We start from the raw sequence: 27,872 nt of genomic DNA on the forward strand, positions 1-27,872 counted from the left end.
GAACCCTGAACCCTGACCTGTAGTTCTCCATGTGATAGGGCTGCGTCTGCTGCATCTGAACCCTGAACCCTGACCTGTAGTTCTCCATGTGATAGGGCTGCGTCTGCGTCTGCTGCATCTGAACCCTGACCTGTAGTTCTCCATGTGATAGGGCTGCGGCTGCTGCATCTGAACCCTGACCTGTAGTTCTCCATGTGATAGGGCTGCGTCTGCTGCATCTGAACCCTGACCTGTAGTTCTCCATGTGATAGGGCTGCGTCTGCTGCATCTGAACCCTGACCTGTAGTTCTCCATGTGATAGGGCTGCGTCTGCTGCATCTGAACCCTGAACCCTGACCTGTAGTTCTCCATGTGATAGGGCTGCGTCTGCGGCTGCTGCATCTGAACCCTGCACCCTGACCTGTAGTTCTCCATGTGATAGGGCTGCGTCTGCTGCATCTGAACCCTGAACCCTGACCTGTAGTTCTCCATGTGATAGGGCTGCGTCTGCTGCATCTGAACCCTGAACCCTGACCTGTAGTTCTCCATGTGATAGGGCTGCGTCTGCTGCATCTGAACCCTGAACCCTGAACCCTGACCTGTAGTTCTCCATGTGATAGGGCTGCGTCTGCGGCTGCTGCATCTGAACCCTGAACCCTGAACCCTGACCTGTAGTTCTCCATGTGATAGGGCTGCGTCTGCTGCATCTGAACCCTGAACCCTGAACCCTGACCTGTAGTTCTCCATGTGATAGGGCTGCGTCTGCTGCATCTGAACCCTGAACCTTGAACCCTGACCTGTAGTTCTCCATGTGATAGGGCTGCGTCTGCGTCTGCTGCATCTGAACCCTGAACCCTGAACCCTGACCTGTAGTTATCCATGTGATAGGGCTGCGTCTGCTGCATCTGAACCCTGACCTGTAGTTCTCCATGTGATAGGGCTGCGTCTGCTGCATCTGAACCCTGATAAAGTCTTGAACCTTGAACCTTGAACCCTGAACCCTGAACCCTGAACCCTGACCTGTAGTTCTCCATGTGATAGGGCTGCGTCTGCTGCATCTGAACCCTGACCTGTAGTTCTCCATGTGATAGGGCTGCGTCTGCGGCTGCTGCATCTGCCGCCGCTTCTTCTTGCGGCCCGGGTACGTGCCGGGACCCTCGTCGGCGCTGCTGATGGGCTCGAAGTCCTCGGTGGCGGAGAAGTAGGCCTCGCTGTCGGCCACCGACATGCTGGAGTCGGCCGAGCGGTACTGGTGGAAGGTGTTGGAGTCGGCCGACGGCGTGAAGGGGAAGGAGCCGTAGCTGCGCCGCTGCCGCTGCGGCGAGTCCAGCACGTTCTCGTCGCTGCGCGACACCTGAGGTTCACCGTGGAATAAAAGAAAAGGTTCAAATCCGTGTGACTGAAAATGCAATGATAAGGGTTTTAAGGTATGATCGTTCTGAACGTCCCTGCAAGCCAAATGGCGCCATGATGTAGTCCTTCGGTGACTCTGTGACGTTCAGGACTAGGCCAGATCACAGCCCATACGGGGATGATCTTTACGTTCAGGACTAGGCCAGATCACAGCCCATACGGGGATGATCTTTACGTTCAGGACTAGGCCAGATCACAGCCCATACGGGGATGATCTTTACGTTCAGGACTATAGGCCAGATCACAGCCCATACGGGGATGATCTTTACGTTCAGGACTATAGGCCAGATCACAGCCCATACGGGGATGATCTTTACGTTCAGGACTAGGCCAGATCACAGCCCATACGGGGATGATCTTTACGTTCAGGACTAGGCCAGATCACAGCCCATACGGGGATGATCTTTACGTTCAGGACTAGGCCAGATCACAGCCCATACGGGGATGATCTTTACGTTCAGGACTAGGGCTGAACTCTAGTCAATAAGCAACACAGTAAATAACTAGTCACATAAGCAGAGGGCAGAGAGAACCACATATCAGTGCCTCAAAGAAACTAAGACACTAAGGTGAAAACATTGAACCTAGCGTCTCATGTCTAAACCAGGGGTTCCCAAACCTTTGCATGCCAAGGACCCCCACATCGACACTCATTGGGCTATCGACCCCCATTTAGACCCTGACACTAGATTCTACAAAATGTCTTCTAAATCATGACGGTTTTCTGAAAATCCTCATGTTTCTAGGTCAGCGGTGCTCAAACTTGTTCATGTCAAGGACCCCCAGAATGATCTGTATTTGGCCGCCGACCCCCGTCTGAAAATATGTTGTTCCAGGGACCCCCCCAGAAGCAAAGATTAGAGTTAACCAATTTTGGGGTTCGGGAACCCCTTTTGGTGTTAGCATTATGTTATGCTTTAGCTATTGAAAAATAGCAGATCTACAAGCTCATAGCGCGCCACTCGGTGGCGCGCTACGAGCTTGTAGGTCTGCTATTTTTGAAAAAACTAAGAACGAAAACCGTCAGGATTTAGAAGACATTTTTAGAATCTGATCTCAGGTCAAAATGGGTTAAAACAACGTGGAAATACATCATTCTGTGGGGTCCTTGACATGAAAAAGGTTTTGGGCACCAGTACAAAACAAAACAAAAAACAAAACAGAACAAAGGAACAGTGCAAGCAGCGAACCTCGCCGCTGAACTGCACGCCCACAGACAGCGTGGGCGGGGGCTTGTCGGCGAACACGGCGGCCGACAGGCTCTTGGTGCTGCCCAGGCGGCCGGAGTGCACCGAGGACTGGCGCTTCAGCGGGGAGCGCAGGGGCGAGCGCAGGGACGCGCGCTCCAGGGTGCTGCTGGGAGACACGGGAGAGCCCTCGGGGACCTCGCCTAGGGTGCTGCACAGGACACAGACACACACACACAGGTTCCAAAAACAGAGGGACTTCAACAAACCACGTGCAACACAGATTCCGCTCAAAAACAAGGGGTTCAATTAATTTCGCTCCTATGCCGCTAAAATGTGGAACGCCCTACCAACGTCCATTAAGACATGTGAATCCCTGGACGCCTTCAAAACCGCTCTCAAAGAGCACCTGCGGACGGCTGCAATTTGAAACTGGCCCATCATGTAAAAAAGTTAAAGTCCTCCCTTTCCATACTGTACATGTTTTTTTTCCCTTTTTTACTTTCTTTAACTGTATATATGATGATCATGATTTCCTTTTTTTCATAGATAAGTGTATATTTGTACGTCTGTAAATGTTCTGACGAATTGAAAATGGAGGACAGTGATGGTCTGGTTTCATCCTCTTGGCAGGTTTTGTATTGACCTGTAATTCCGTTTGAACCGTACCCATTCTACAAAATGTATGAGTTGGCTGGTTCCCTTTCTCCAGAAGGTGGCAACCGTGGCATGCATAGATATTAATACCCATTTAGGCCTGACGTCGAAATGAATAAAAAGTCTTCTGAAAGAATATTATATTCAAATATTTGTGCCACATTTTCACGATTTTTCAAAAATAGCAGATCTACAAGCTCATAGCGCGCCACTCGGTGGCGCGCTATGAGCTTGTAGATCTGCTATTTTTCAATAGCTAAAGTATAACATAATGCTTAGTTAAAGGAGCATTCAGTGATTTGAGTGATTTGGAAAACCACCCAGTCCGCCCCGGTAACAAAATGTGCACATGCACGCTCTACAGTGGGGGGAAGTGCAACAGGCCAACAGGATGTGCACCAAGGCCCGCCCCCACTCGATCATGATTGGAGGAAGGCCTCTCTCATCCTGATTGGATGAAGGCTTTGCCACCCGCCACCAAAACTGAAACTAGGGTTTTTTGACCCCAGGGGCTCACTGGGGACAGGGAGGAACTCCTTATATGGTCAGCACACTCTATAGTAGGGAGGATTATCCAGAAAAAAAGAAAAAATAAGTGATATTTAGATTAAGTCAAATCACTGAATATACCTTTAAAACACCAAAAGGGGTTCCCGCCAAGAATGGGTTAAAAAGCCGATGCAGTTCATCGGAGCGACGTGTCTCCATTGAAGGCAGGAAGTCAAGCGGAAGTGCCGCAGGGAAGCGCTGAAGGCACGTTGCGTTGCTGCCAAAAGTGACGTCACTCGTGCGACTCCTCCGTGTCTCTCGCTGTCACTCCACTGACTACTGGGCCAATCACAGCGCGCGTCCTTTCCGGGGACTTCCCTTGTGAACGCGATGCTTCCGGAAGCTTCCGCTCATGCCTCGCCAAGGATTCTCTGGAAAATGGTGCCTTCAGAGCCGGAAGAGGCGTCTACCTTTATATACGTTTACGGTGGCGTCATGCACATCATGTCCTGATGCGGGTCAGTTTCGCCTACCTTCGATCCGATTGGCTAAGCGTCATCTTAATTGGAAAACACTCAATTGGCTTAAATTGGGGAGATAAAGGGGGTATAAAAGAAAAAGCCCTACCTCGGAGCCAATCAAATGACGCTATGAAAAACCGACCCCGAACAGGAAACGTTTAATGCCGCCTTCTGGAAATGGGAATACTTTTGTACTTTTACTCAAGTACATTCTGAATTCCGAAAACTTCGACTTGAGTATTGATACTTTTACTTACGTAAAACATGCAAGTACTTTTTTGGTGGCGTTTAGTAGCGTGTGGGAGCCAGTGTTGTTTTTGGCAGTACATTTCTATTTTAGTTTTAGTCATAATCTTTTGAATAGTTTTCATATAGTTTTAGTCACATTTTAGTCACCTGGAATGCCTTAGTGTTAGTCTAGTTTCAGTCGACTAAATCTACAGTTGACTTAGTCGACTAAAATGTATTTTGGCGGGCCTTGATGCCGTCTTAATGACTGATCTTACACATGCTGAAAACAGCCGACGCATTGTGAACTTGTAGATCGGCTATTTTCAGCATGCCACCAAGTGTAAAATGACTTATACTGGATCTCTAGTCCACTATAGTCCCTTAACCCATTCTCGGGGGCGGGAACCCCTTTTGGTGTTTTAAACATTATGTTATAATTTAGCTATTGAAAAATAGCAGATCTACAAGCTCATAGCACGCCACCGAGTGGCGCACTACGAGCTTGTAGGTCTGCTATTTTTGAAAAATCGTGAAAACATTTTTTTCAGAAAACTGGAGGATTTAAAAGATTTCTTTTTAAATTTTGAGTTCAGGTCTACAGTAAATGGGTTAACATTTTAGTCTAGTTTTTATTTGTTGACGAAATTGTCGGTATAGTCTTAGTTTTAGTCGTCATAGCTTAGTTTCCATTTAGTTTTCGTCAGCGAAAAAAAGGTAGTCGACGGACATCTTTCGTCTTAGTTTTAGTCGACGAAAACCACCCTGGTGGGAGCGAACGTCACTACACTCACTCGGCGGCGCTGCTCTTTCCGTTCACGTGGAACACGCCGTGCTCCTCGGCGCTGGGCGAGGGGCTGTTGTCCCTCTCTCCCGCCAGCAGGGGCAGCGCCGCGCTGGACGAGCTGTTTTCCTCCGAGGAGGAGGCGGAGCTGTGGGACCTCTGGGGCACCTGGAGACTCAGGTGGTGCTGTTGTTGTTGTTGTTGTTGTTGTGTTTGGCTTCTGCGTTCGGGCAGCTCAGGAGGAAGACCAGGGGAGTGGGTGTCCCTCTTCACAGCGACTCCATGACCTGAACATTTGAGAAAAGAAAAGAAAAAACCTCGTATTAAGTGTTGCCGGGCAGAATCCTTGAATCTTCATCTTTCAACTTTGTTTCTCGATTATGGTATTGTAATCCATTAACGGTTTTACTGCTCCTGGCGGAACGTTCCGTCAGAAGGAATCCAACCGGCAACTGCTTCTGGCGTAATGTTCCGTCTGATAAGCTTCATTAGTGATATCAAACCGGATCGCTGATTTATTTTATTATTATTTATTATTTTGCCTTGGCCTTTCCTTCTTTAGCGATCCTAGACCGGGTTGCGCAACCGCGCTGCCGTCCACCGACCATTATACAGGCTGACTAAAAACCTGAATAACTCGAAATCTACGGAGCTCTCCGTGGTTTGGTTAAAATGTGCGATGTTCGGAGGTCTCTGCTCAAGAGCCGTGCGTGAGTGCGTGCGTGCGTCAGTGCGTGCGTGCGTGCGTGCGTGCGTGCGTGCGTGCGTGCGTGCGTGCGTGCGTGCGTGCGTCAGTGCGTGCGTGTGTCAGTGCGTGCGTGAGTGCAGTGCAGTACCGTCCACCAGTCTGGGGGTCTCCTTGGTGATGATCCACTCTCCGGGGTTTAGCAGACTCTGGCCGTAGCACATGGCGTCCGACTGGCCAGCGCTGCTGCTGGCGCTGGAGAAGGCCGAGGAGGACGAGGGCGTCATGGCCTCCTCCAGGCGGAAGAAGTCGAGGCCCCCGCCGCTGCTGCTGCCCCCGAAGAACCTGCAGCCCCCCAGGCAGCCGCAGCGGTTCCTGCCGCCGCCGCCGCGCTTGGACCTGGTGCCGGGCGGGTCGTCCGGCCACAGGAACCACAGCCTGAGAGCCGGAGAGAGAGAGAAAGAGAGAGAGAGAGACACACGTGATGATGCAGTGTTGTTTTTGGTAGGACATTTTGATTTTCAGTTTTAGTCATTAGTCTCTTGAATAGTTTTCAATTCGTTTTTTAAGTCACATTTTAGTCACCTGGAATGTTGTTGTGTTTGTGTCTAGTTTTAGTCGACTAAATACCATAAGATTTTAGTCGACAGAATCTACAGTTGATTGTGTCGACTAAAATGTATTTTGGCGGACCTTGATGGTAAATGTGACCAGATTTGACTGAGAGCCTGCCATCGCGCAATGTCCAGCTTTTCACCAGAGGAGAAAAACGTTTAATTTGTTTTATCCAAAATGAGTTAATGGCAGACTCTTCACATACTAGAGCGTGTCTGAAATAAGTGTCAGAGCTGAAATTGACATGTAAATATGAAATAAATGCTTAAACATGTAGCTAGGTGTAATGTTAGAGACAGAAGTGAACCTTTCAAGCCTGTTTTCTCAACTCGCTGTTTTCTGCAAGACATTGCTCTATAAGCCATATCTACTATATAGAGCACCGAAGTCCTGACGTCACTGCCCTCTACTATCAGTAGAGGGCGCCAGTCGCTAGGTTTGTGTATTTTTTTATAAGCATTGTAATCTCCATAGGGGGATTTTAGATCGCCTCATATAAAAACTGTGTTTGAAAAATAAACCGATCACCCCGGCCTTTTCACTCATATGGATATGAAGCATCGACTGAAGGTGGAAATGTACAAATATACCCAAAGAGTAACAAAATAAGCGTTAGAAACGAGCCAAACAACCCAGAGACTACATTTCCGGGTAGGCTGCTTCTGCCCGAAGCCCGTCGCACAACAGAAACTGAACGTTAATTAAGTTTATTTTATTTTTTATTTTATTCATATATAATGTATCGTGGTTAGTACGAGTCGAGTCACCACCAGCTGAGCTTATGTCAACGAGGAATCTCAGGAACGCAATATGTTGACAGCTGGGCGTGACGTATATGCTCAGCGACATTGCATTCATATGTAGTTTCAAGGCTTTTGCGGTCACAAAATTTCATTTTCTCCAGAAACTGGCTGTATCAAATATGAATGGACATCATTAACGACGCACAGCCACTCCCCTGACAGAAAGGCCGGGGTGGTCGGTTTATTTTTCAAACACAGTTCTTATATGAAGCGACATAAAATCGCCCTATGGAGATTTCAATACAAATAAAAAAATACACGAACCTGTGTGTTGGTGCCCTCTACTGAAAGTGACGTCAGACTTCGGTGCTCTATAGCGCCTTTATCCAAGGCGCTTTACATAGATTGTGCATTACATTCACCCATTCACACATACACATTCATACACTGATGGCGGTGGAAACCAAGGAGCCATTAGGGGTTCAGTGTCTTGCTCAAGGACACTTTGACACTAGCCTGGAACTCACCTATGCTTTTTATGGCATAGGCAACTCCCGGCAGGATCCGCCTGGAGAAACTATGTGCAGCTGCACGACATGAGACTAATTACTTAGAGCGACAGAGAGAGAGGAGTGTGTGTGAGTGTGTACATGTGTGCGTGTGTGTGTCAATTTAACAAAGGTGCAGACGATCAGAAATCAGCAGAGAGTGAGCGATGTTTGCGCTACTCTATGCCGAATTGAAGTGGACTCGGACCCAGACTTTTTTTTCCTCCCTGGAAATAAAAACGTCTGGGTTTCCGAGGCTACTTCGACACTAACTCTGGGGGAGCCCACAGGGTTCGAACTTCGAACTGGCAACCTTGCGGTTACCGTCCGGCCACTCTACCCCTCAGCCACCGCCGTCGTAATGACTGATTTTACTTTACTTGCTGAAAATAGCTGGCTCCTACCTCTTGCTCTGGGCGTCGTGGAGCTCCAGGAAGTGCCTCTGGACCTCGCACTTGGCCGGATGGTCGGCCGCCAGCGCCATGTCGGCCGTGATCAGGTTGAAGTTGACCGAGCCGGCCTCCAGCCAGAAGGAGCGACGCAGCACGGGAGGGTGAGCCGCGCCCACGCCTGAAAGCACAACGCGAGATCAGCGTTCAGTGGTGGAGAGAGTACTCACAAAGTGTTTTTACTTTAACACATTTTGGGCGGGAACCCCTTTTGGTGTTTTAAACATTATGTTATAATTTAGCTATTGAAAAATAGCAGATCTACAAGCTCATAGCGCGCCACCGAGTGGCGCGCTACGAGCTTGTAGGTCTGCTATTTTTGAAAAATCGTGAAAATATTTATTTCAGAAAACTGGAGGATTTAGAAGATTTTTTTTAAATTTCGAGGTCAGGCCTAAATGGGTTAAGTACCGGTAGTGTCAATACTGCAATAAAAGTCCTGAATTCAACATGCACATCAAAAGTGCCAAAAGTAGACAGCACTCACTGTGCAGAATGTCCCATTTCAAGTTTTCAAAATGTATACAAATCATTTGAAAATAGCAGGTCTACATTCTACAAGCTCACAATGTGTCGCATCGCAGGCCCGTGAGACCTGTGAGACCTTGCTGCTGCGAAGCCTAACTTTGGGGAGGCCTGCGTGTGGGTCCACTCACCCGGCTGTCGTGAAGCCTAACTTTGGGGAGGCCTGTGTGTGGGTCCACTCACCCGGCTGCTGTGAAGCCTTTGCTTTGGGGAGGCCTGCGTGTGGGTCCACTCACCCGGCTGCTGTGAAGCCTTTGCTTTGGGGAGGCCTGTGTGTGGGTCCACTCACCTTGCTGCTGTGAAGCCCTGGCTTTGGGGAGGCCTGCGTGTGGGTCCACTCACCCGGCTGCTGTGAAGCCTAACTTTGGGGAGGCCTGCGTGTGGGTCCACTCACCCGGCTGCTGTGAAGCCTAACTTTGGGGAGGCCTGCGTGTGGGTCCACTCACCCGGCTGCTGTGAAGCCTGCATGGCTTTGGGGAGGCCTGCGTGTGGGTCCACTCACCCGGCTGCTGTGAAGCCTAACTTTGGGGAGGCCTGCGTGTGGGTCCACTCACCCGGCTGCTGTGAAGCCTAACTTTGGGGAGGCCTGCGTGTGGGTCCACTCACCCGGCTGCTGTGAAGCCTTTGCTTTGGGGAGGCCTGTGTGTGGGTCCACTCACCCTGCTGCTGCTGCTCCATGTACTGCCGGATGTTGACGTCCTGCACCACTGCGCTGATGCCCTCGCCCACCGCCTGGTTGTGCAGGTTGCAGTTGGCCAGCCGGACGGCCCCCATCTTTGGGAGGGAGAGGGACAGGGTATCAGCAGTGGTTCCCAACGGTCTTCATGTCAAGGAACCCCCAAAATGACACTCATTTGAAAGCATATGCCAGGGATCCCGACCCCCCCCCCCCCCCCCCACATAAGAGAAGATTTTGTACGGCTCGAGCAGTGATTCTCAACCCGTTTAACCCATTTAGGCCTGACGTCGAAATAAAAAACATGTTCGCTCTGAAAGAATATATACCTATTCAAAGATCTGTGCCGCATTTTTTATGATTTTTCAAAAATAGCAGACCTACAAGCTCGTAGCGCGCCACTCGGTGGCGCGCTATGAGCTTGTAGATCTGCTATTTTTCAATAGCTAAATTATAACAGAATGCTTGAATGCTTGACGTCGAAATAAAAAACATGTTCGCTCTGAAAGAATATATACCTATTCAAAGATTTGTGCCGCATTTTTTATGATTTTTCAAAAGTAGCAGACCTACAAGTTCATAGCGCGCCACTCGGTGGCGCGCTATGAGCTTGTAGATCTGCTATTTTTCAATAGCTAGAGTATAACAGAATGCTTGAAACACCAAAAGGGGTTCCCGCCCAAAATGGGTTAATTTCAAGGACCCCCCAGTTTGACCAGCATTAGGCTACGGACCCCCATTTAATGGCATTTCTATCTCTGGGACCCCCAATTTATATTGTAAAATCCAAATGGACCCACTCTCAGACTTACAGACCCATAAGGGTCCATTTGGTTCCTAACTTTCATTTAGCTGGGGACCCCCTGGAACCCCCTCAAGGATATTAATAATAATAACAACAACCGTGCACGTTTGGTTGGCATTTGTCCGCACATTTTGCAACATTGTCTGACCATTGTCTTTGGCAGTGAAGCGTTGGATCTGAAAGGTCGTAAATAGCCGTTATTTTCTTTTGGGGGGTTTTTTTAGGTTTTATGAGCTCAATTATTGCACCCAAAAAACCTGAACGTTTAACATTCAGTAGATTTTCTGTGGTCTGGCGCTTTCTGGCTCAAACAAGTGCTCTGATTTGCCTGTGGACTGCGAGGTAACATAGGAGTGTGCGTGTGTGCGTGCGTTGCGTGCGTGCGTGCGTGCGTGCGTGCGTTGCGTTGCGTTGCGTGCGTGCGTTGCGTTGTGTGCGTGCGTTGCGTGCGTTGCGTGCACCTTGACGCTGGCAGCACAGCCGTGCTCAACGATGAACAGGTCCACTCCGTCCATGGCCAGACGAGTCATGGTGTACTTCAGCTCCTCGGACGTCCTGCACGGCCCCGGGAGGCAGCTCAGCTGGAAAACGGAACACAAGACAATCCGGGTCGTCAACAAAGTGGAGTCTATACCAACGCGCCTCAAGCCTGGAACGGCCGGTCCGGTGCGTCACAGCAACAAGGACACTTAATTAATGCAGGAGGAGGAGAGGACACTGGAGCAGCACAGACATTTTAAGCCTTTTATTTAGGTGGTAAGTATACAAGAAACGACTGAGGTTTCGACCTTCTAGGTCGAAACTATCTGGTTATATAAGTAACACAAGTGAGCATTTTGCTCAGATACCCTTCTTTGCTTGTGCTATACTGGCAGAAGCACAAGACCCATTGCTAGTGATGTAAATAGGTTTTCAATGTAATGAGTCCCGGGATGCATGGGGATGGTCTTTTATAAATGAGTCCCAGGGACATTGTATGAGTCCCACTTCAACGACGTTAGGAGTCATATTTAGCCATTTTTACAAATTGCAGCATTCAACTCCCATTTCATTTTATATGGTTATGATGTGGTTATATTCATGTAGTGACAGAAGAAGAAATGATTATTATAACTAAAGCTAGCAAAATAAACCAGAATAAAAAAAACAGTACAGTAGTACAGTATAGTGCATCCCGTGGATGTTTTATTGCGTCCCTTAACTATAAACTGCGTTTTGGGATGCAAAATGCACCCTATTTTAATCTCTGCTATATTATCCCATTTTGGGCGGGAACCCCTTTTGGTGTTTTAAACATTATGTTGTAATTTAGCTATTGAAAAATAGCAGATCTACAAGCTCATAGCGCGCCACCGAGTGGCGCGCTACGAGCTTGTAGGTCTGCTATTTTTGAAAAATCGTGAAAATATTTATTTAGAAGATTTTTATTTTATTTTGAGGTCACGCCTAAATGGGTTAAAGTAATGTGAGTTAATAAAATATATTTTCTTTTTTGGTCGCATATGGTGGAGATATGCTCCTTTTTTTTTAAATGTTTTTTTGTGGCTTTCGCCTTTATTTTATGTTTTTTATGGAGGGACAGACAGTAGGCTGACAGGAAATGGGGAGAGAGATGGGGGGGGAAGACATGCAGTAAAGGCCGTCGGGATCGGGTGTCGAATGCGCGGCACACTAGGGCATTCACTTCTAGTCATTTTTACTAGTTGACTAGTTGCCTAGTTTACTAGTCGACTAGTTGTTTAACTACCTATTATGTAAAAAATTAAATAAATTTAAAAAATCAACTATTATTTTTATTTTTTTTGGAAAATACATATTTGTACATTGAAAAACTGTGTACATGGTGACTATAACTATAATCTACCTGATCTTGAGGCCTACACAATCGGGGAAAAAAAAAAAAAAAAAAAAAATCTTATCAACTAGTCAACTAGTACCAGCAAGGTCGACTAGTGGATTTACTAGTCGACTAGTAAACTAGTCGACTAGTAAACTAGTCGACTAGTGGATTTACTAGTCGACTAGTAAACTAGTCGACTAGTTGCTTAATGCCCTACGGCACACTGCCAGACTGGATTACCAGCCAAGGTGCCTGGACCTCTGAGCCACAGCCCAACTTGTGTTACTTCTAACTTCAGATAGTCGTCTTCTACACTGCTATAGACGTCTACTACAGATACACACAACTCAGGTAGCACGAGGAACGAACAAAGTGTCACATGCGAGGCAAGCCGTTATATTGATCAGTGTCACGATGGCAGTGCGTTTGGGTGTGTGGGCGTCGTGCGTGCACCTTGGCGTCACAGAGGCGTCGGTCCTTGCCGTGTTGACAGATGACGGAGGGTTTGGGCTGTTCCAACTGGAACTCTCGTGACACCACGTGGAACAGGTAGGTCTCTCCCCACTCGATCAGACTGGCAATCTGTCGAAAGACACACACACACACACTGTAGGTCTCTCCCCACTCGATCAGACTGGCAATCTGTCGAAAGACACACACACACACACACACTGTAGGTCTCTCCCCACTCGATCAGACTGGCAATCTGTCGAAAGACACACACACACACACACACACACACACACTGTAGGTCTCTCCCCACTCGATCAGACTGGCAATCTGTCGAAAGACACACACACACACACACACACACACACACTGTAGGTCTCTCCCCACTCGATCAGACTGGCAATCTGTCGAAAGACACACACACACACACACACTGTAGAGCCAAATTCCAATACCCAAAATCTCGGCCACTCGCTCACTCCCACTCGATCACTCGGGGTCATTCCAGCTTGACCCGGAAATGGTTAACGTTCCGATTGTTAAAGTGCTCCATCGAGGAGGAGAGTGGAGTCGAGTGGAGGAGCCGAGTGGGCTCTCCGAGACCGCATAGAGCGAGTGTACATCAGGTGCAGGCTCGGTGGGGTATGTTGTCTCCTCGCTGCGGATTTCCGCATCACGTGTACATGTTTTTTTCCTTCTCCAGTGACATAAGTCCGCCTCCTCCACATGTGGCACAGAAAACACTGCTTGAAACCCGATACTATGCACCCCCCCCCCCATCCACTAGCTGCCGGCCGCTGCGGCTGATGAGACGCTGTCGCTGACCCAACACACACATGCACGCACACACATTAAACTAAAAAGCTTTGCTGTTTGTTGAAGAGACACATTTTCGCTGAATTAATAGAGCAGAGCTTCAGAATGATACAGTAGCCTATGTATAGCCTATGTGAAAGTGAAAGGACCACAACAAGCCACTGGCTTTATTGCGTTGTGTGATATAAGCATAATAAAAGTAGGCTATATTGTGCGCACCTCAAAAGCTATAGTTAATTTCTCTCTGTGCATGCCTGAATGCACAGACTGCTATGAATGACGGTGACAAATATGTATTTATTTATATGTGGACTGAACTGAATATGTAAGTCAGAGAGACTACCTATAATAATTCCTGTTATAGTGTCCGTTATTTGCAAAGACTGTCGGAGGAGGGACTGTCCGAGGAGGGGAGGGGGGGGGGGTATTTATACGAGCAAAAAGGAACGCGGGCTGCGGGCAGGTCAGGAATTCCCTTCACATTCACAATCATATAATATAAAAGTGTGCGCATCCTGGCTTATTCACTATTTCAGGAATAAATAGCCTTGTTGCACATGTTACCAATACATACACATTGGCCTCGGTTACATGCACAAAAATGAATTGTCTATTCTGTAGACTGTATGGGCCCTATTATGCATGTCTTAAGTACCAGGTCTTATTACTTAACTTAAGACCTGGAGGCGTGATCAATGCCATTTGGCTATTCTGAGTGGCCAAACAGCATTGACCACGCCTCCAGGTCTTAAGTTAAGTCATAAGACCTGGTACTTAAGACACGCATAATAGGGCCCTATGGCTCTGGGTTCAGAGTTCCAGTGATCCAGCTGTGTGACACTATTGTTCCACCACTTTTGCTTTGGCAATGTAAACGTATGTTTTCCCATGCCAATAAAGCCCTTTGAATTGAATTGAATTGATTCACGTCATAAGTGATCGCGGAATGTGCCGTCGCTTTGAAATGACAGCGGAGTACATTCCGATTCTAGAGGCAAATCCACTCCACCACTCTGTCCTCGCATTGAATCCTCTCCTCCTCCACTCCTCCTCGCTGGGGGCGGAGCCGAGGAGCGAGTGGAGGACGCGAGGGGAGTGAGCGAGTGTGAAAGTTGCGGTATTGGAATTTGGCTTAGGTCTCTCCCCACTCGATCAGACTGGCAATCTGTCGAAAGACACACACACACACACACTGTAGGTCTCTCCCCACTCGATCAGACTGGCAATCTGTCGAAAGACACACACACACACACACACTGTAGGTCTCTCCCCACTCGCATCGGCTATTTTCAAATGGCCGAAATGTATAGGGTTGAAGTGGTTAATGTATGTTTTCTAATCAAAATTTAAATCTCCAAAGTCACTAGTAACTAAAGTTTTCAAATAATTGTAGTGGAGTAAAAGTACAAATGTTGGCTCCGAGATGTAGTGGAGTAGAAGTAAAAGTACTGGAAATTGTACATACTCAAGTAAAGTACAAATACCTCAAAATTGTAGTACTTACTTAGTTACTTCCCACCACTGCACCACTACCTTTATGTAACACCTGCTTTTGTAGTAACGTACTCTTCTTGAACAGAAAGCCTAATTAGAAGCGGTTTTATGTCAGACGCTGTGTATCGTTCCAACTCGGATAGCCGTGTTCGCCTGCTGTTTTTCCCTCCGAGGTGGAACGACTGTTGTGAGGCGGTTAGTGTTGCCTGCCATCCTGTTTTCAGGAAGGGAGGGGGAGAGGCATTTTTTTCTTTTTTTTTTGGATCACGTGATCGGAGTGTTGTGCTATCATCCAATGCTAGTTGGTAAAGTGCCCGGGTGTGTAGAAAGACGATTGAAAGTAATCAATAAAAACATGCGGTAAACGTATCATAGCGCGCCACCGAGTGGCGCGCTACGAGCTTGTAGGTCTGCTATTTTTGAAAAATCGTGAAAATATTTATTTCAGAAAACTGGAGGATTTAGAAGGATTTTTTGAAATTTTGAGGTCAGGCCTAAATGGGTCAAATGATGAGGGACAATATCGGTGGCACCCAACTGTACATTATGCCCTGGATTAGGGCCTTATGGAAGAGCAACGCGTGCTGCCTTGGAATACATTCATATTAGATACAGAGGGTTTTGTGTGTCCAGCATCTGACTGTCTTGCCTACCATCCACTCCGCGACCAACACAGCCAAGTTGTGCAACACACCACACACACACACACACACACAGACACACACACACACCCCCCCCACCTGTGGGACGGTGACCCTTCCGGTGAGGGCCCCGGTCTGCATGTCTATGAGCCAGGCGTACTCCAGCGTGTCGCTGCCCGGCGGTACGCCCTGGGCCGAGAACATGGCGTGGGCCCTCATCTGGAGGCCCGACAGGCTGATGTGACCGTCGCGCAGCACCGCGTCCGCCGTGGGCCTCTGGGACGGGAACGGGGGGGGAAACACACAAGAGCACACATTAATCCATTGAGACCTGGAACGCATCCATGTCACGTTAGCGTTTAACCACATTAACCATTAACCCATTTTGGGGCGGGAACCCCTTTTGGTGTTTTAAACATTGTTATAATTTAGCTATTGAAAAATAGCAGATCTACAAGCTCATAGCGCGCCACCGAGTGGCGCGCTATGAACTTGTAGGTCTGCTATTTTTGAAAAATCGTTAAAATGTGCCTCAAATCTTTCCGAAAATTGTCATGATTTAAAAAACCTTTTTTTTTAATTTCGACGTCAGACCTGAATGGGTTAAGAACCCATTCTTGGACGGGGGGAAGGAACCCCTTTTGGTGTTTCAAGCATTTATGTTGTACTTTTAGCTGTTGAAAAATAGCAGATCTACAAGCACCTAGTGCCGCGCCACGAGCTTGTAGGTCTGCTATTTTTTGGAAAAAATGTGGCGCAAATCAATATATATTCTTTCAGAGCGAGCGTTTTTTTAACTCAAATCTTTGCTTCTGGGGGGGTCCCTGGAACAACATATTTTCAAATGAGGGTCAGTGGCCAATTTTTTCATCATCATTTTTGGGGTCCTTGACGTGAAATATTGAGAACCACTGATATAGAATCATAGGTATTTCAGAAAACTGTCAGGATTTAGAAGACATTTTTGAAAATGTCGACGTCAGGCCTAAATGGGTCAAGACCATACTTGTAGACCTGAGGCCAGATTCTACAAAATGTCTTCCAAATCCTGACTGTTTTTTGAAAAAGGCCTATAGCAATGATGCAACAACGAGGCAATATAAGACACAGAGGTGTCATGTGATGAACAGAACAGATCTACACGCCAACGACATATCGCGGTGTAAACTACAGACGGATGTTGCAGATCTAGTCTTCATGTCCCGTAGGGCATTAAGCAACTAGTCGATTATTCAACTAGTCGACAAGTAAATCCACTAGTCGACCTTGTTGGTACTAGTTGACTAGTTGATAAGAGAAAAAAAAAAGAAAGAAAAAAAAACGTTTTTTTCCCCCGAATTTGTAGGCCTCAAGATCAGGTAGATTATAGTCACCAATGTACACAGTTTTTAAATGTACAAATATTTATTTCCAAAATGTATTTATTTTTAAACAATAGGTAGTTAAACAACTAGTCGACTACTAGTCGTCTAGTAAACTAGGCAACTAGTCAATTAGTAAACGTGACTAGAAGTGAATTCCCTAATGTCCCGTGATGTGGAGCAGTCAGGTCACCTGGTAGTTGTCGCTGACAAAGACGTGCATGGGGGAGAGCAGGAACTGAAGGACCGTCTCCTTGTAGCCCTTCCTCATCTCGAAACACAGACGCTCCAGAAACCCAGACGGGCCCTCGGGACCCTCAGTGCCGCAGTGCTGGGGGGGTGAGGGGGGGGGGGGGGGCACACAAACATACTCCTTCAAAACGGCTCTCAAAGGGCACCTACGGACGGCTGTAATTCGAAACTGGCCCCCGTGAAATCGGAATTCCCCCCCCCCCCCCCGGCCACCCCTTTTTCCCCCCCTCACTGTATATGTTTCTTTTGCCTTTTTTTTTTACCTCCTTTATGATGAATTCCTGTTCTGTTCCTTGGCTATATAGAAGTGTCTATTTGTACGTCTCTAAATGTTTTGATGAAATGAACAAAGGCGGACCCTCTTGTAAACGAGTGTAATGCCTTATCGGGTCGTCCACTCACAGTTAACAGTCTTTGTATCGAGTTGTGCTTGAAATGTACTGTAATTAGTGCAAACTGTTAATAAATATTTCAATCAATCACAGGTGTGTGCTGCAGTGATGGGGGGGTGGGGGGTGGGGGGCACACAAACATACACACAGGTGGACAGGCGTTCTCACACATTTTTTACCAATGAATTTCCAAGAACGTTTCCAGGATATTGAACCCAATTCCCAAGCCTACGCATAGCAATATCATTCAGCCCAATGATGAGTCTCTTACTCCTATACCTCTGCTGTCGGGAGGAAAACCTCATAACTCCAACATGGAGTTATGCCGGAAATGAAAAAAATATTTTTTTCAGGAAATTAAGAAAACCTTATGTTTTTAAAACAAAGCAATGCAGCCTCGTCAAAGTTGGTGACTTTATATATTGTTAATGACTAGTTTGAGGGTCCGATGGAGTTAAGAGGTTTTCTCCAAAGCACTTTTTACTACTTTCCATTGGTTCAAGTTTTTCGAAACAACACACATACGTAAAGGGTGTTCAGTAGCACTGATTTATGCCAAAAAAATAATCGAAAACCTCAAGAATTTAGTTAGACACCAACGATATGTTCAATGCCCAAAGACAGGCAGTGTAGCAACAATAAAGCATAGTCTCAGAATAGGATGCTAATTCTATTCCAAACTTTGTGCCAAATGTTTTGCAACACTACCTAGCCGACGCGCTGTGAGCTTGTAAAACGGCTATTTTCACCAGTTCGGGGTGCGTTGCGACGCATTGTGAGCTTGTAGATCTGCTATTTTCAAATGGCTGAAATGTATAGGGTTGAAGTGGTTAATGTATGTTTTCTAATCAAAATTAAAATCTCCAAAGTAACTAGTAACTAAAGTTTTCAAATAATTGTGCCTGAAGTAAAAGTACAAATTGTGGCTCCGAGATGTCGTGGAGTAGAAAAAAAAGTACTGGAAAAGTGTAAATACTCCAGTAAAGTACAAATACCTCAAAATTGTACTTAACCCATTTTGGGCGGGAACCCCTTTTGGTGTTTTATTTAAAATATTTTTTATCCCACGATTTTGTAACCCATTTTTTCACCCCTGTGTCAATTATCTAATGTGATCCTGGGCTCTACACACCCTCCGCCAACCTAGTCCCCATATATGGGGGACATGGGGAGAGCAACGGACTTGAACTCATGCTTCCTTCATGCCTGAGTGTCCAAGTTGCTCCTTTACACCTGACAAGGGGGAGTTTCCCTGGTTGGACGTAGCGCGTGGAAGGAACACGTTATTCCAACCAGTTCCTTTCCCCTCCATCAGGCGCCCCGGGTGGCCAGGGGGAGGCAGTTTAGAGACCAGGATTACTGCATGTTATTTGTGAGGGTACCTACCCTAGGGGACACGGGGAGAACATGCAAACTCCACACAGGAATGCCCTTTCGCCAACCCCGCCTCGGGTATGGGCACTGATGAGGAAACACGCCGCCAGCACCCACAGCGTCCCGAGCGGGAATCGAACCCAGGACCTTCTAGCTGTGAGGCGACAGCACTACCAACTGTGCCACTGTGCCACCGTGCCCCCTTTTGGTGTTTTAAGAATTATGTTATGCTTTAGCTGTTGAAAAATAGCAGATCGACAAGCTCATAGCGTGGCACTCGGTGCCGCGCTATGAGCTTGTAGATCTGCTATTTTTGAAAAATCGTGAAAATGTGTCTTGAATGTCAGGATTTAGAAGGCATTTGTAGAATCGTCCTCAGGTCTAAATGGGTACAGTACTTAAGTAAAAGTACTTAGTTACTTTCCACACTGCGTCTCTCTCACCATGGGAAAGCGTCCGTGGACCTTGTAGAGGTTGATGAGGACGGTGATGTCCCAGGGCCGGAGGTCCAGAGGGTGGACGGCCGTGGACCTCTGCTCGCCGCTCTCCTCCATGCCCAGGGGAGACCAGCCCCCCATGCCGGACGAGGTGGAGGTGGACAGCACGGGGCTGGACGTCACCGCCTCCTCGAAGTCCGTGTACATGTCGTCCTCTCCAAAGTAGTTCTCCTGGAGAGAGGGAGGGAGGGAGAGGGGGAGGGGGTGAGAGAGAGAGGGAGGAGGGAGAGAGGGAGGGGGAGAGAGGGGGGAGGGAGAGAGGGAGGGGGAGAGAGAGAGACAGGGGGGAGGGAGAGAGGGAGGGGGAGAGAGAGAGACAGGGGGGAGGGAGAGAGGGAGAGAGGGAGGGGGAGGGGGAGAGGGACAGAGAGAGACAGAGACAGATAGAGGGAGAGAGACAGAGGGGGAGAGAGAGAGAGAGAGATGTGGTGGTGAGATGAGGTTAGGTCTGACGGGGTGGTTGGCATCTTGGACTGTGTATGATTTATTTATTTTTTAACTCCTTCTTTCCCAATTGTGGGAACTGTTGTTTTGGGGAGCACTGGTTTCAATTAATTCAATCTCCTCTTGTGTGTTGGCTAGTGAGGTCCACCCTAGGAGACATTTATACTTCAAAACGCAACAGTATTGCCCACAGAGAACAGCTGATATACAAGCTTGCATCGCAGATGTGACTGTTGTGAGCGTAGAGGTCTGCGTTGCGACTGTTGTGAGCGTAGAGGTCTGAGTGCGCGACACCATCGCAGACAAGCATAAATTATACTTGATAGGCTGCAGGTGCGCGTGCAGCCGTGGACAAACAGGCTCTGCTGCCGTTATCATGAGCGCACCTCCCGTTCTCACGACAGCGACTGGAGGTGTGGTTTTGAGGACAACTGATTTGAATTGCTATTATTGTTCACACACACACACACACACAAACAACAGAAACCAATGGATTATATATTTCAAGAGTGAGAGAATACAATAAAAATCCTAATCATTCTTCCTCCACACTGGGAGAAAAACACCTTTTTTTTTTTACACGTGAGTGCAGTTAGAACTTTTCCATTGCATCTTATGAGAGGCAGGGTTCTTCTGCTGCCTGTATGCCCGCATGCATGCTGTTGCTTATCAGTGTGATGTCGTCCATTAAGGCGCCTCTATAGAAGTATATGTAGGAGAGCCGCCATTGGACTGAAGCCCCCACCCCCAACGAAATGAACGGAGTACCGTACCTTGATGGAGAAGAGCGCCCGGAGCAAGGGTCCGTACAGGATGACCTGGGAGTCGGGAGTCATCTCCATCTCCACGCGCAGCCGGTCGGGTGGCAGCTCGGACGGGTCGCCACAGGGCATGCTGCGCCCGGCGGCGTTGTTGGCCCCCGAGGTGGAGGTGGCGGTGGCTCCGGAGGAGGTGGTGTACGGAGGCGGAGGAGCACCGTGGTGGTGGCCCCCCGAGGAGCCATGCTCCGGAGGCCGCAGGGGGCCGAGCATATACTCCTCCATCTCTGACACTATACGTAGAGAGAGAGAGAGAGAAACCGTGTTAGTTTATGGAGAGGACGCCACATTTTGATTTAGTTTTAGACTTTGTGGGCTCCATTTGTTTTCTTCCATGTAGCTAAACCCCTTATCCCTTAAGCTAAAAAGGGGTGTGACCCAAAATAAATTGCAATAGTAAACGGTTTTAAAAGATCCTTTCGGCTAAAGACACTCGCCCAAATGTGCCCAAATGTGATGACGACCGGCTATGGCCGTTTTTTAGCCCGAGGAGTGTTTTTCGTGCAAAACTAATGCTTGGAATGGATTCAGAATCATGAAAACCCTCACATGCTACTTAAAGTATAATGACATTTTGAAATGTTTTGCCTTGTAGGTTGTTAATGGTACCCCAACTTTCAACCCCTGAATTTATTTGTGACCGTTTCTGACCGAGGCCAAGTCATTGTATTTATTTTTGTTATCATAACTTCAAATTGACATATCGGTTGTTCAGTTTGACCCACCAGTTTTGGAGATACGGCTTATAGAGTAATGTCTTTCAGAAACCAGCGAGTTAAAAAAACGGGCTTGAAAGGTTCACTTCTGTGGACTAACATTACACCTAGCTACATGTTTAAGCATTTATTTACTATTTACATGTCCATTTCAGCTCTGACATTTATTTCAGACACGCTCTAGTATGTGAAGAGTCTGCCTGTGCTTTAAAAAAAAAAAAGAGTATTTCTCCTCTCCTGAACAGTTAGTCTTGCCGCCATGACTGTCTCTGTATCAAAAAGTCACATTTCATTCACAATTTTTCACATTATTTGGATGACCCTAAGGATCATATAAAACCTTTAACGATTACTATCGCAATTTATTTTGGGTCAAACCTTAGATTGACTGGCCTACTTGGCAGTGTTGTAATGGCTGATTCTAGACCTGGTTGCATACTGAAAATAGCCGATCTATAAGCTCACAACGCGTCACACGGTGTGAGCTTGTAGATCTGCTATTTTCAGAGTGCAATGACTTGTCTTTTAGTTCTACTGGATCTCATCTCCACTATTTTTTGATTTGTTGACGTCACGGCTTTAGTCGACAAAATCATATATTGCAAAAGCATATTTCGCAACTTTACACATATTTCACAAATGTCCGCAATTTCACCACATAAAAATCACATAAAACTATGCATATTTCATCGCAAAAATCAAGGATTTTAGACCGCATAATCAAAGATTTTAGGCAGCATAATCAAGGATTTTACTAGGGCGCATAAATCAAGGATTTTAGGCCGCATAATCAAGGGCTTTAGGCCGCATAATCAAGGAATTTAGGCCGCATAATCAAGGAATTTAGGCCGCATAATCAAGGAATTTAGGCCGCGAAATCAAGGATTTTAGGCCGCATAATCAAGGATTTTAGGCCGCAAAATCAAGGACTTTAGGCCGCATAATCAAGGAATTTAGGCCGCATAATCAAGGAATTTAGGCCGCATAATCAAGGATTTTAGGGCGCATAATGCCGGACTTTAGGCTGCATGCAAAATCAAGGACTTTAGGCCGCATAATCAAGGAATTTAGGCCGCATGATCAAGGATTTTGGCCGGAGGGTCTAGTTCAGGGGTGGGCAACTTTGACGATCCAGAGGGCCACTATAGTTCCACACTCCCTCCAGAGGGGCCACATTGCATATACTGCCGTAGCAAAAATAGCAGATCTACAAGATCAAAACGCGTCGCAGTGCGACGCGTTTTGATCTTGTAGATCTGCTATTTTTGCTATATTCGAATTGAAATCCTGAATAATTGTTTGCTATTTTAGATTTTTTTTTTAAATTTGATTTCAAATGCATTTAGTTATATTTATGTTAACTTTATGAACTTAAATACATGAAATCAATGAATTAAATACATTGGACATAAAAAGAAAAAGACAAGAACATTTTAATACTAGTCATTCAGTTACTAGTATAGACAAAGTAATGAATGCAGGTCTCAATACCATATCAGTATTCTGATATTAACCCGAGGGCCACATTAAGTGAAGGTAGGGGGCCGCATTTGGCCCCCCGGGCCGCCAGTTGCCCACCCCCTGGTCTAGTTAGTGGCGCTAACAGTCCGAGTATGACACGAGGTGGAGCTTACAGGAGTGTTTGAGCTGCTCGTCTGCTTTCTGGGGGTAGATGGGATGCCAGGTGTAGTCGATGGTCAGCAGGAAGTTCGGAACGCTCCAGCAGTCCACCCAGCCCGCCCTGACGGAACACACACACGCACACACACACACCATTGTATGCTTACATCACAGGGGAGTTAAAAACGTTCGCTCTGAAAGAATATAATTCAAAAGATTTGCGCCACTTTTTCATGATTTTTCAAAATAAATAGCAGATCTTACAAACTCATAGCACGGCACCGAGTGCCGCGCTATGAGCTTGTAAGATCTGCTATTTTTTTCAATGGCAAAAAGTATGCTCAGGATAAGCTTGGTTAGTGCCACTAAAAGCACAATACCATCATAATAATAAAAACAGTACTACTAAGAACTCACTCTGCGTGGGTGATGTTCCTCCACCGTGGCTTGGTGGTCTTGGGCGGCGGAGCCCCCAGCGTCTCTCCGGGCATGTCGGGGGGCAGCTTGACATTCTGGTAGTCTTTGGCCAGCGTGAGCAGCGGGTAGCGGCTGGGGTGGCACTCTGGCAGCGACAGGCGCATGTCCGTGTCCTCCGCCTGCGGGCACGCACGCACGCACGCGCACGCGCGCGCACGCGCGCACGCACGCGCACACGCACGCGCACGCGCACACGCACACGCACACGCACACGCACACGCACACGCACACGCACACGCACACGCACACGCACACGCACACGCACACACACACACACACACACACACACACACACACACACACACACACACACACACCTTTAGGGCCAGCGATTCCCCAAACACCCAGGGAGCCACTCGTGGGTTGCGAAACGTGCGGACACAATGTCATGAGGGGTGGTCCCTTTGTGGTTTTGCTTCCCACATATTGGTTTTTAATTATTATTATTTTCAACACATTTTCAAAAAAAAATCATTCCCCAAAACATGTATCAATTATAAATTGTATAATTATACAATTATAAACTCAATTACTTTTTTTTTTTACAGTAATTTCATGAAGAAATAAAATCAAAATCTAAGACATTCCATAGATTACAAAACAAATGTTTAAGAAGTATAGTGAAAATATGTTCGTCGATTGCCTTTTTTCACTGACGAATACTAAATGGAAACTAAATAAATATATTGACAATTCCGTCAACAAATAAAAACTATAAGTAAAAGACAATGACAAGTCATTTTACACATGGTTGAATGCTGAAAATAGCCAATCTACAAGCTCTAAATCGGCTATTTTCAGCATGTGTAAAATCTGCCATTACGATGGCATCAAGGCCCGCCAAAATACATTTTAGTCGACTAAATCGACTGCAGATTTAGTCGACTAAATGATATTTAGTCGAATGAAACTAGACTAACACTAAAACATTCCAGGTGACTATAAATGAAAACTATTCAAAAAAAGACTATGGCTATAAAATCTAAAAATCCACATTTGCCGTCAAAATCAACACTGTAACCGAACAACCGAGAAAGCATGTTCTTCCATAATGTGTTGAATTTCCTTTGGTTGGTTATAATAATGCTGTGACTCACTCTCAGACAGAAGCACGTGTTGCAGGTTGTGGGGACGAAGTCGTTGAAAGCCAACGTGAAGTCTATGTTGAGCGTCTCGCCACAAGCGGCCAGGTACACTGGAATAGGAGACACACACACAGAACATCGCACACCATATAAGTACGCTGCAATAGGAGACACACACACAGAACATCGCACACCATATAAGTACGCTGCAATAGGAGACACACACACAGAACATCGCACACCATATAAGTACGCTGCAATAGGAGACACACACACAGAACATCGCACACCATATAAGTACGCTGGAATAGAAGACACACACACAGAACATCGCACACCATATAAGTACGCTGGAATAGAAGACACACACACAGAACATCGCACACCATATAAGTACGCTGGAATAGGAGACACACACACACACAGAACATCGCACACCATATAAGTACGCTGGAATATACCAGTAAGACGCCTGAGGGCGAGAATACATGTGCACTGGCGCCATATATGGAGCGTGTCTTGAGTGTACAGGGTTTGATGAGGTCAGATCAACATATGGAATGTCAGGCCATATATGGAGATCTAATGGCTCACACACACACTGCCCGATATTTGCTCCGATTATGCTGTCGGCGAGCATTTTTGGCGCTCGCCGACAAAACCCACGATCTGACGCAAGACCGGGCTTTGATCGTCGAGATTTTGCTCGCTGTGTGTGAAAGGAGCTGCGAGAAGATCCGATAAAAGCGCTCGCCGACGCCTCCCCGACCATTTCTGAATATCTAGCAGGTTTGATATTTCATGTTTGATGTGTGTGTGTGTGTGTGTGTGTGTGTGTGTGTGTGTGTGTGTGTGTGTGTGTGTGTGTGTGTGTGTGTGCGTGTGTTGTGTGTGTACGCGTGGAGAGAGACGAGTTATTTAATGAAACTCAAGATTATAACGTCCTGTCTCACTATAGCGCTATCGCCCTGTGTAGCCTGGCTATTCCTGTGTGTGTGGCGTGCACGTAGAGAGAGAGAGAGAGAGAGAGAGAGATCCACCCTGTGTGGGTCTCGCGCTTGTATCAATGCATCCTGCATGTGCGTGAGATGTCAAAATGAATTGGAATAAAAAAAACAAATGATGTAGCCTATATGTATCGGGTCTGGATCTCATCTTGGTGAACTCTTGCAGTGTGTGATCCCTGGTCGGCGATCAATCATTTAGTGTGAAAGCCACAAAGATAATATGACAGCCGATTAAAAAAAAAATACTTTAAAGATTTTTAACTCAAATCCTTGCTTCCAGGGGGGGGGGGGGGGTGGAACAACATATTTTGAGATGAGGGTCGGAGGCCAAATACTATATGATTCTAGGGGTCCTTGACATGAAAGAGTTTGAGAACCACTGACATAGAAACATAGGGTTTTTCAGAAAACGGTCATGATTTAGAAGACATTTTGTAGAATAGAGCTCTAAGCTCTATTCTACAAAATGTAGTAGTGTTAAAGGACCACTTCACCACTTTTCAACTTCTCTTCCTATAATTGGTCCTAACTAAAGTTCATGATAAAATACCGTAACCACCATTTTTTTCTACTCAGTCTTTGTCTCATAGGAAGGCTGTGGGCAGTTCAGAAACCCGTCCACCAGTGACATCATCGATGGTGAATCCAAGCTAATAGAAACGGCAGGCTTTCTTTTCCTGAAAAGTCGCAATGCAAAAGTTGAAGCCGTCGTTCTCACGATAATAAAAATCTAAATATATTTTAAAACAAATCTTGTTTAAAAAAAATCTGCCTAAGGGGTTGAGAACCCCTGCTTTAAATAGGTGCAACGGTGGTGGAGTGCACGTCGTCCCACCCACCGTTCTCCTGCTGCTTGGTGGAGCAGTCGATCCAGTTGTGTTGGTTGGCTGCCCAGATCATCTCGAACTGGTGGAAGAGGATGTTGAACTTCCACTGGTAGGGCACAAAGGAGTAGATGTCCGGGGCGCTGTCGCTGGCCCAGTCCTGGATCAAGTCTGCAAACAGCACAGCGCACACTAGGGCATTCACTTCTAGTCATTTTTACTAGTTGACTAGTTGCCTAGTTTACTAGTAGTTAAACCACCTTTTATGTTTAAAAAAAAAAAGAAAAAAAAGTATTTATTTTTTTATTTATTTTTGGAAATAAATATTTGTACATTTAAAAACTGTGTACATTGGTGACTATAACTATAACCTACCTGATATTTTGTATTATCAACTAGTCGACTAGTACCAGCAAGGTCGACTAGTGGATTTACTAGTCGACTAGTTGCTTAATGCCCTAGCGCACACACACACACACACACAGCAGTGGTGATTTTGACCATTAATACTTTCAGTGCCATTGCCGACGATTAAAGTCAATTGACGCCTAATTTTGATACTGACGCTTAACGCCATTGCCGACGGCCTTCGGCAATTGCGCTTTTTATAGCGCGTTCGATTGCTCGAGCCATAATGCTACTCACGTTAGCCGGTTAGCTAGCTGTGTTGTTAGCACAGCACTGGATCGCCCATCTTAGATCGTCGTCGGCATAATAATCCATTCTATCCATTTCTTTCAATCGCCTGTATCTCCTATTCCTTGTCCCAGATGGCATTTTGGTCAAAACAGCGTTTCTTTGACGGCACAGATATGACGATCTGGAGCTCTGCAGAGCTCCGGTCTGGCTTCAGATGGTAAACAAGGCCTGTCCGCTCCGTGTAGTTTCCTAGGTTATGACTACTGCTCATGGACCGGAAATGGCGGCTTTTCAAAATAAGAGCTCAAATTTAAAAAATGCTGGCGTGAATTAGATCCTAATTTTTCAATAAATGATAGCGGCCTAAGTGTTAACAACACTTCTACTGCATAACCCGTTTTACACGCTATTTAACCCATTTTGGGGCGGGAACCCCTTTTGGTGTTTTAACCCCCCTTATGACCACCCTAACCCTCCATCAGGCGCCCCGGCTGGCCAGGGGGAGGTAGTTTAGAGACCAGGATTACTGCATGATTTTTGTGAGGGTATACATACCCTAGGGGACACAGGGAGAACATGCAAACTCCACACAGAAAGGCCCTTTCGCCAACCCCGCCTCGGGTATGGGCACTGATGACGCGGAGAAGAGAACACGCCCCCCAGAGCCCACAGCGTCCTGAGCGGGAATCAAACCCAGGACCTTCTAGCTGTGAGGCGACAGCACCGACCGTGCCACCGTGCCCCCCCCAAAATACATTTGACGACAAAATCATTGAGATGTTAGACAGTAGGCTGACAGGAAATGGGGGAGAAAGATGGGG

The 27,872-nt window shown here is 46.7% G+C and overlaps 1 protein-coding gene across 1 annotated transcript in view; it reads right to left on the minus strand.

The window, feature by feature from the left end:
- The window catches only part of kiaa1109 (KIAA1109), a 196,760-nt gene that overhangs the window by 137,852 nt on the left and 31,036 nt on the right, over nt 1-27,872 (minus strand). The window contains 16 exon segments of the mRNA XM_079528812.1: nt 1,050-1,333; nt 2,583-2,790; nt 5,269-5,545; nt 6,095-6,381; nt 8,254-8,419; nt 9,483-9,597; nt 10,766-10,885; nt 12,598-12,726; nt 15,645-15,821; nt 17,100-17,237; nt 19,368-19,592; nt 20,639-20,916; nt 23,034-23,140; nt 23,437-23,615; nt 24,594-24,691; nt 26,428-26,583. Of these exon segments, the coding sequence (XP_079384938.1) occupies nt 1,050-1,333; nt 2,583-2,790; nt 5,269-5,545; nt 6,095-6,381; nt 8,254-8,419; nt 9,483-9,597; nt 10,766-10,885; nt 12,598-12,726; nt 15,645-15,821; nt 17,100-17,237; nt 19,368-19,592; nt 20,639-20,916; nt 23,034-23,140; nt 23,437-23,615; nt 24,594-24,691; nt 26,428-26,583 (2,944 nt within the window).

The sequence above is a fragment of the Electrona antarctica genome, assembly GCF_951216825.1.
Source record: "Electrona antarctica genome assembly, chromosome: 18".
Lineage (NCBI taxonomy): Eukaryota > Metazoa > Chordata > Actinopteri > Myctophiformes > Myctophidae > Electrona > Electrona antarctica.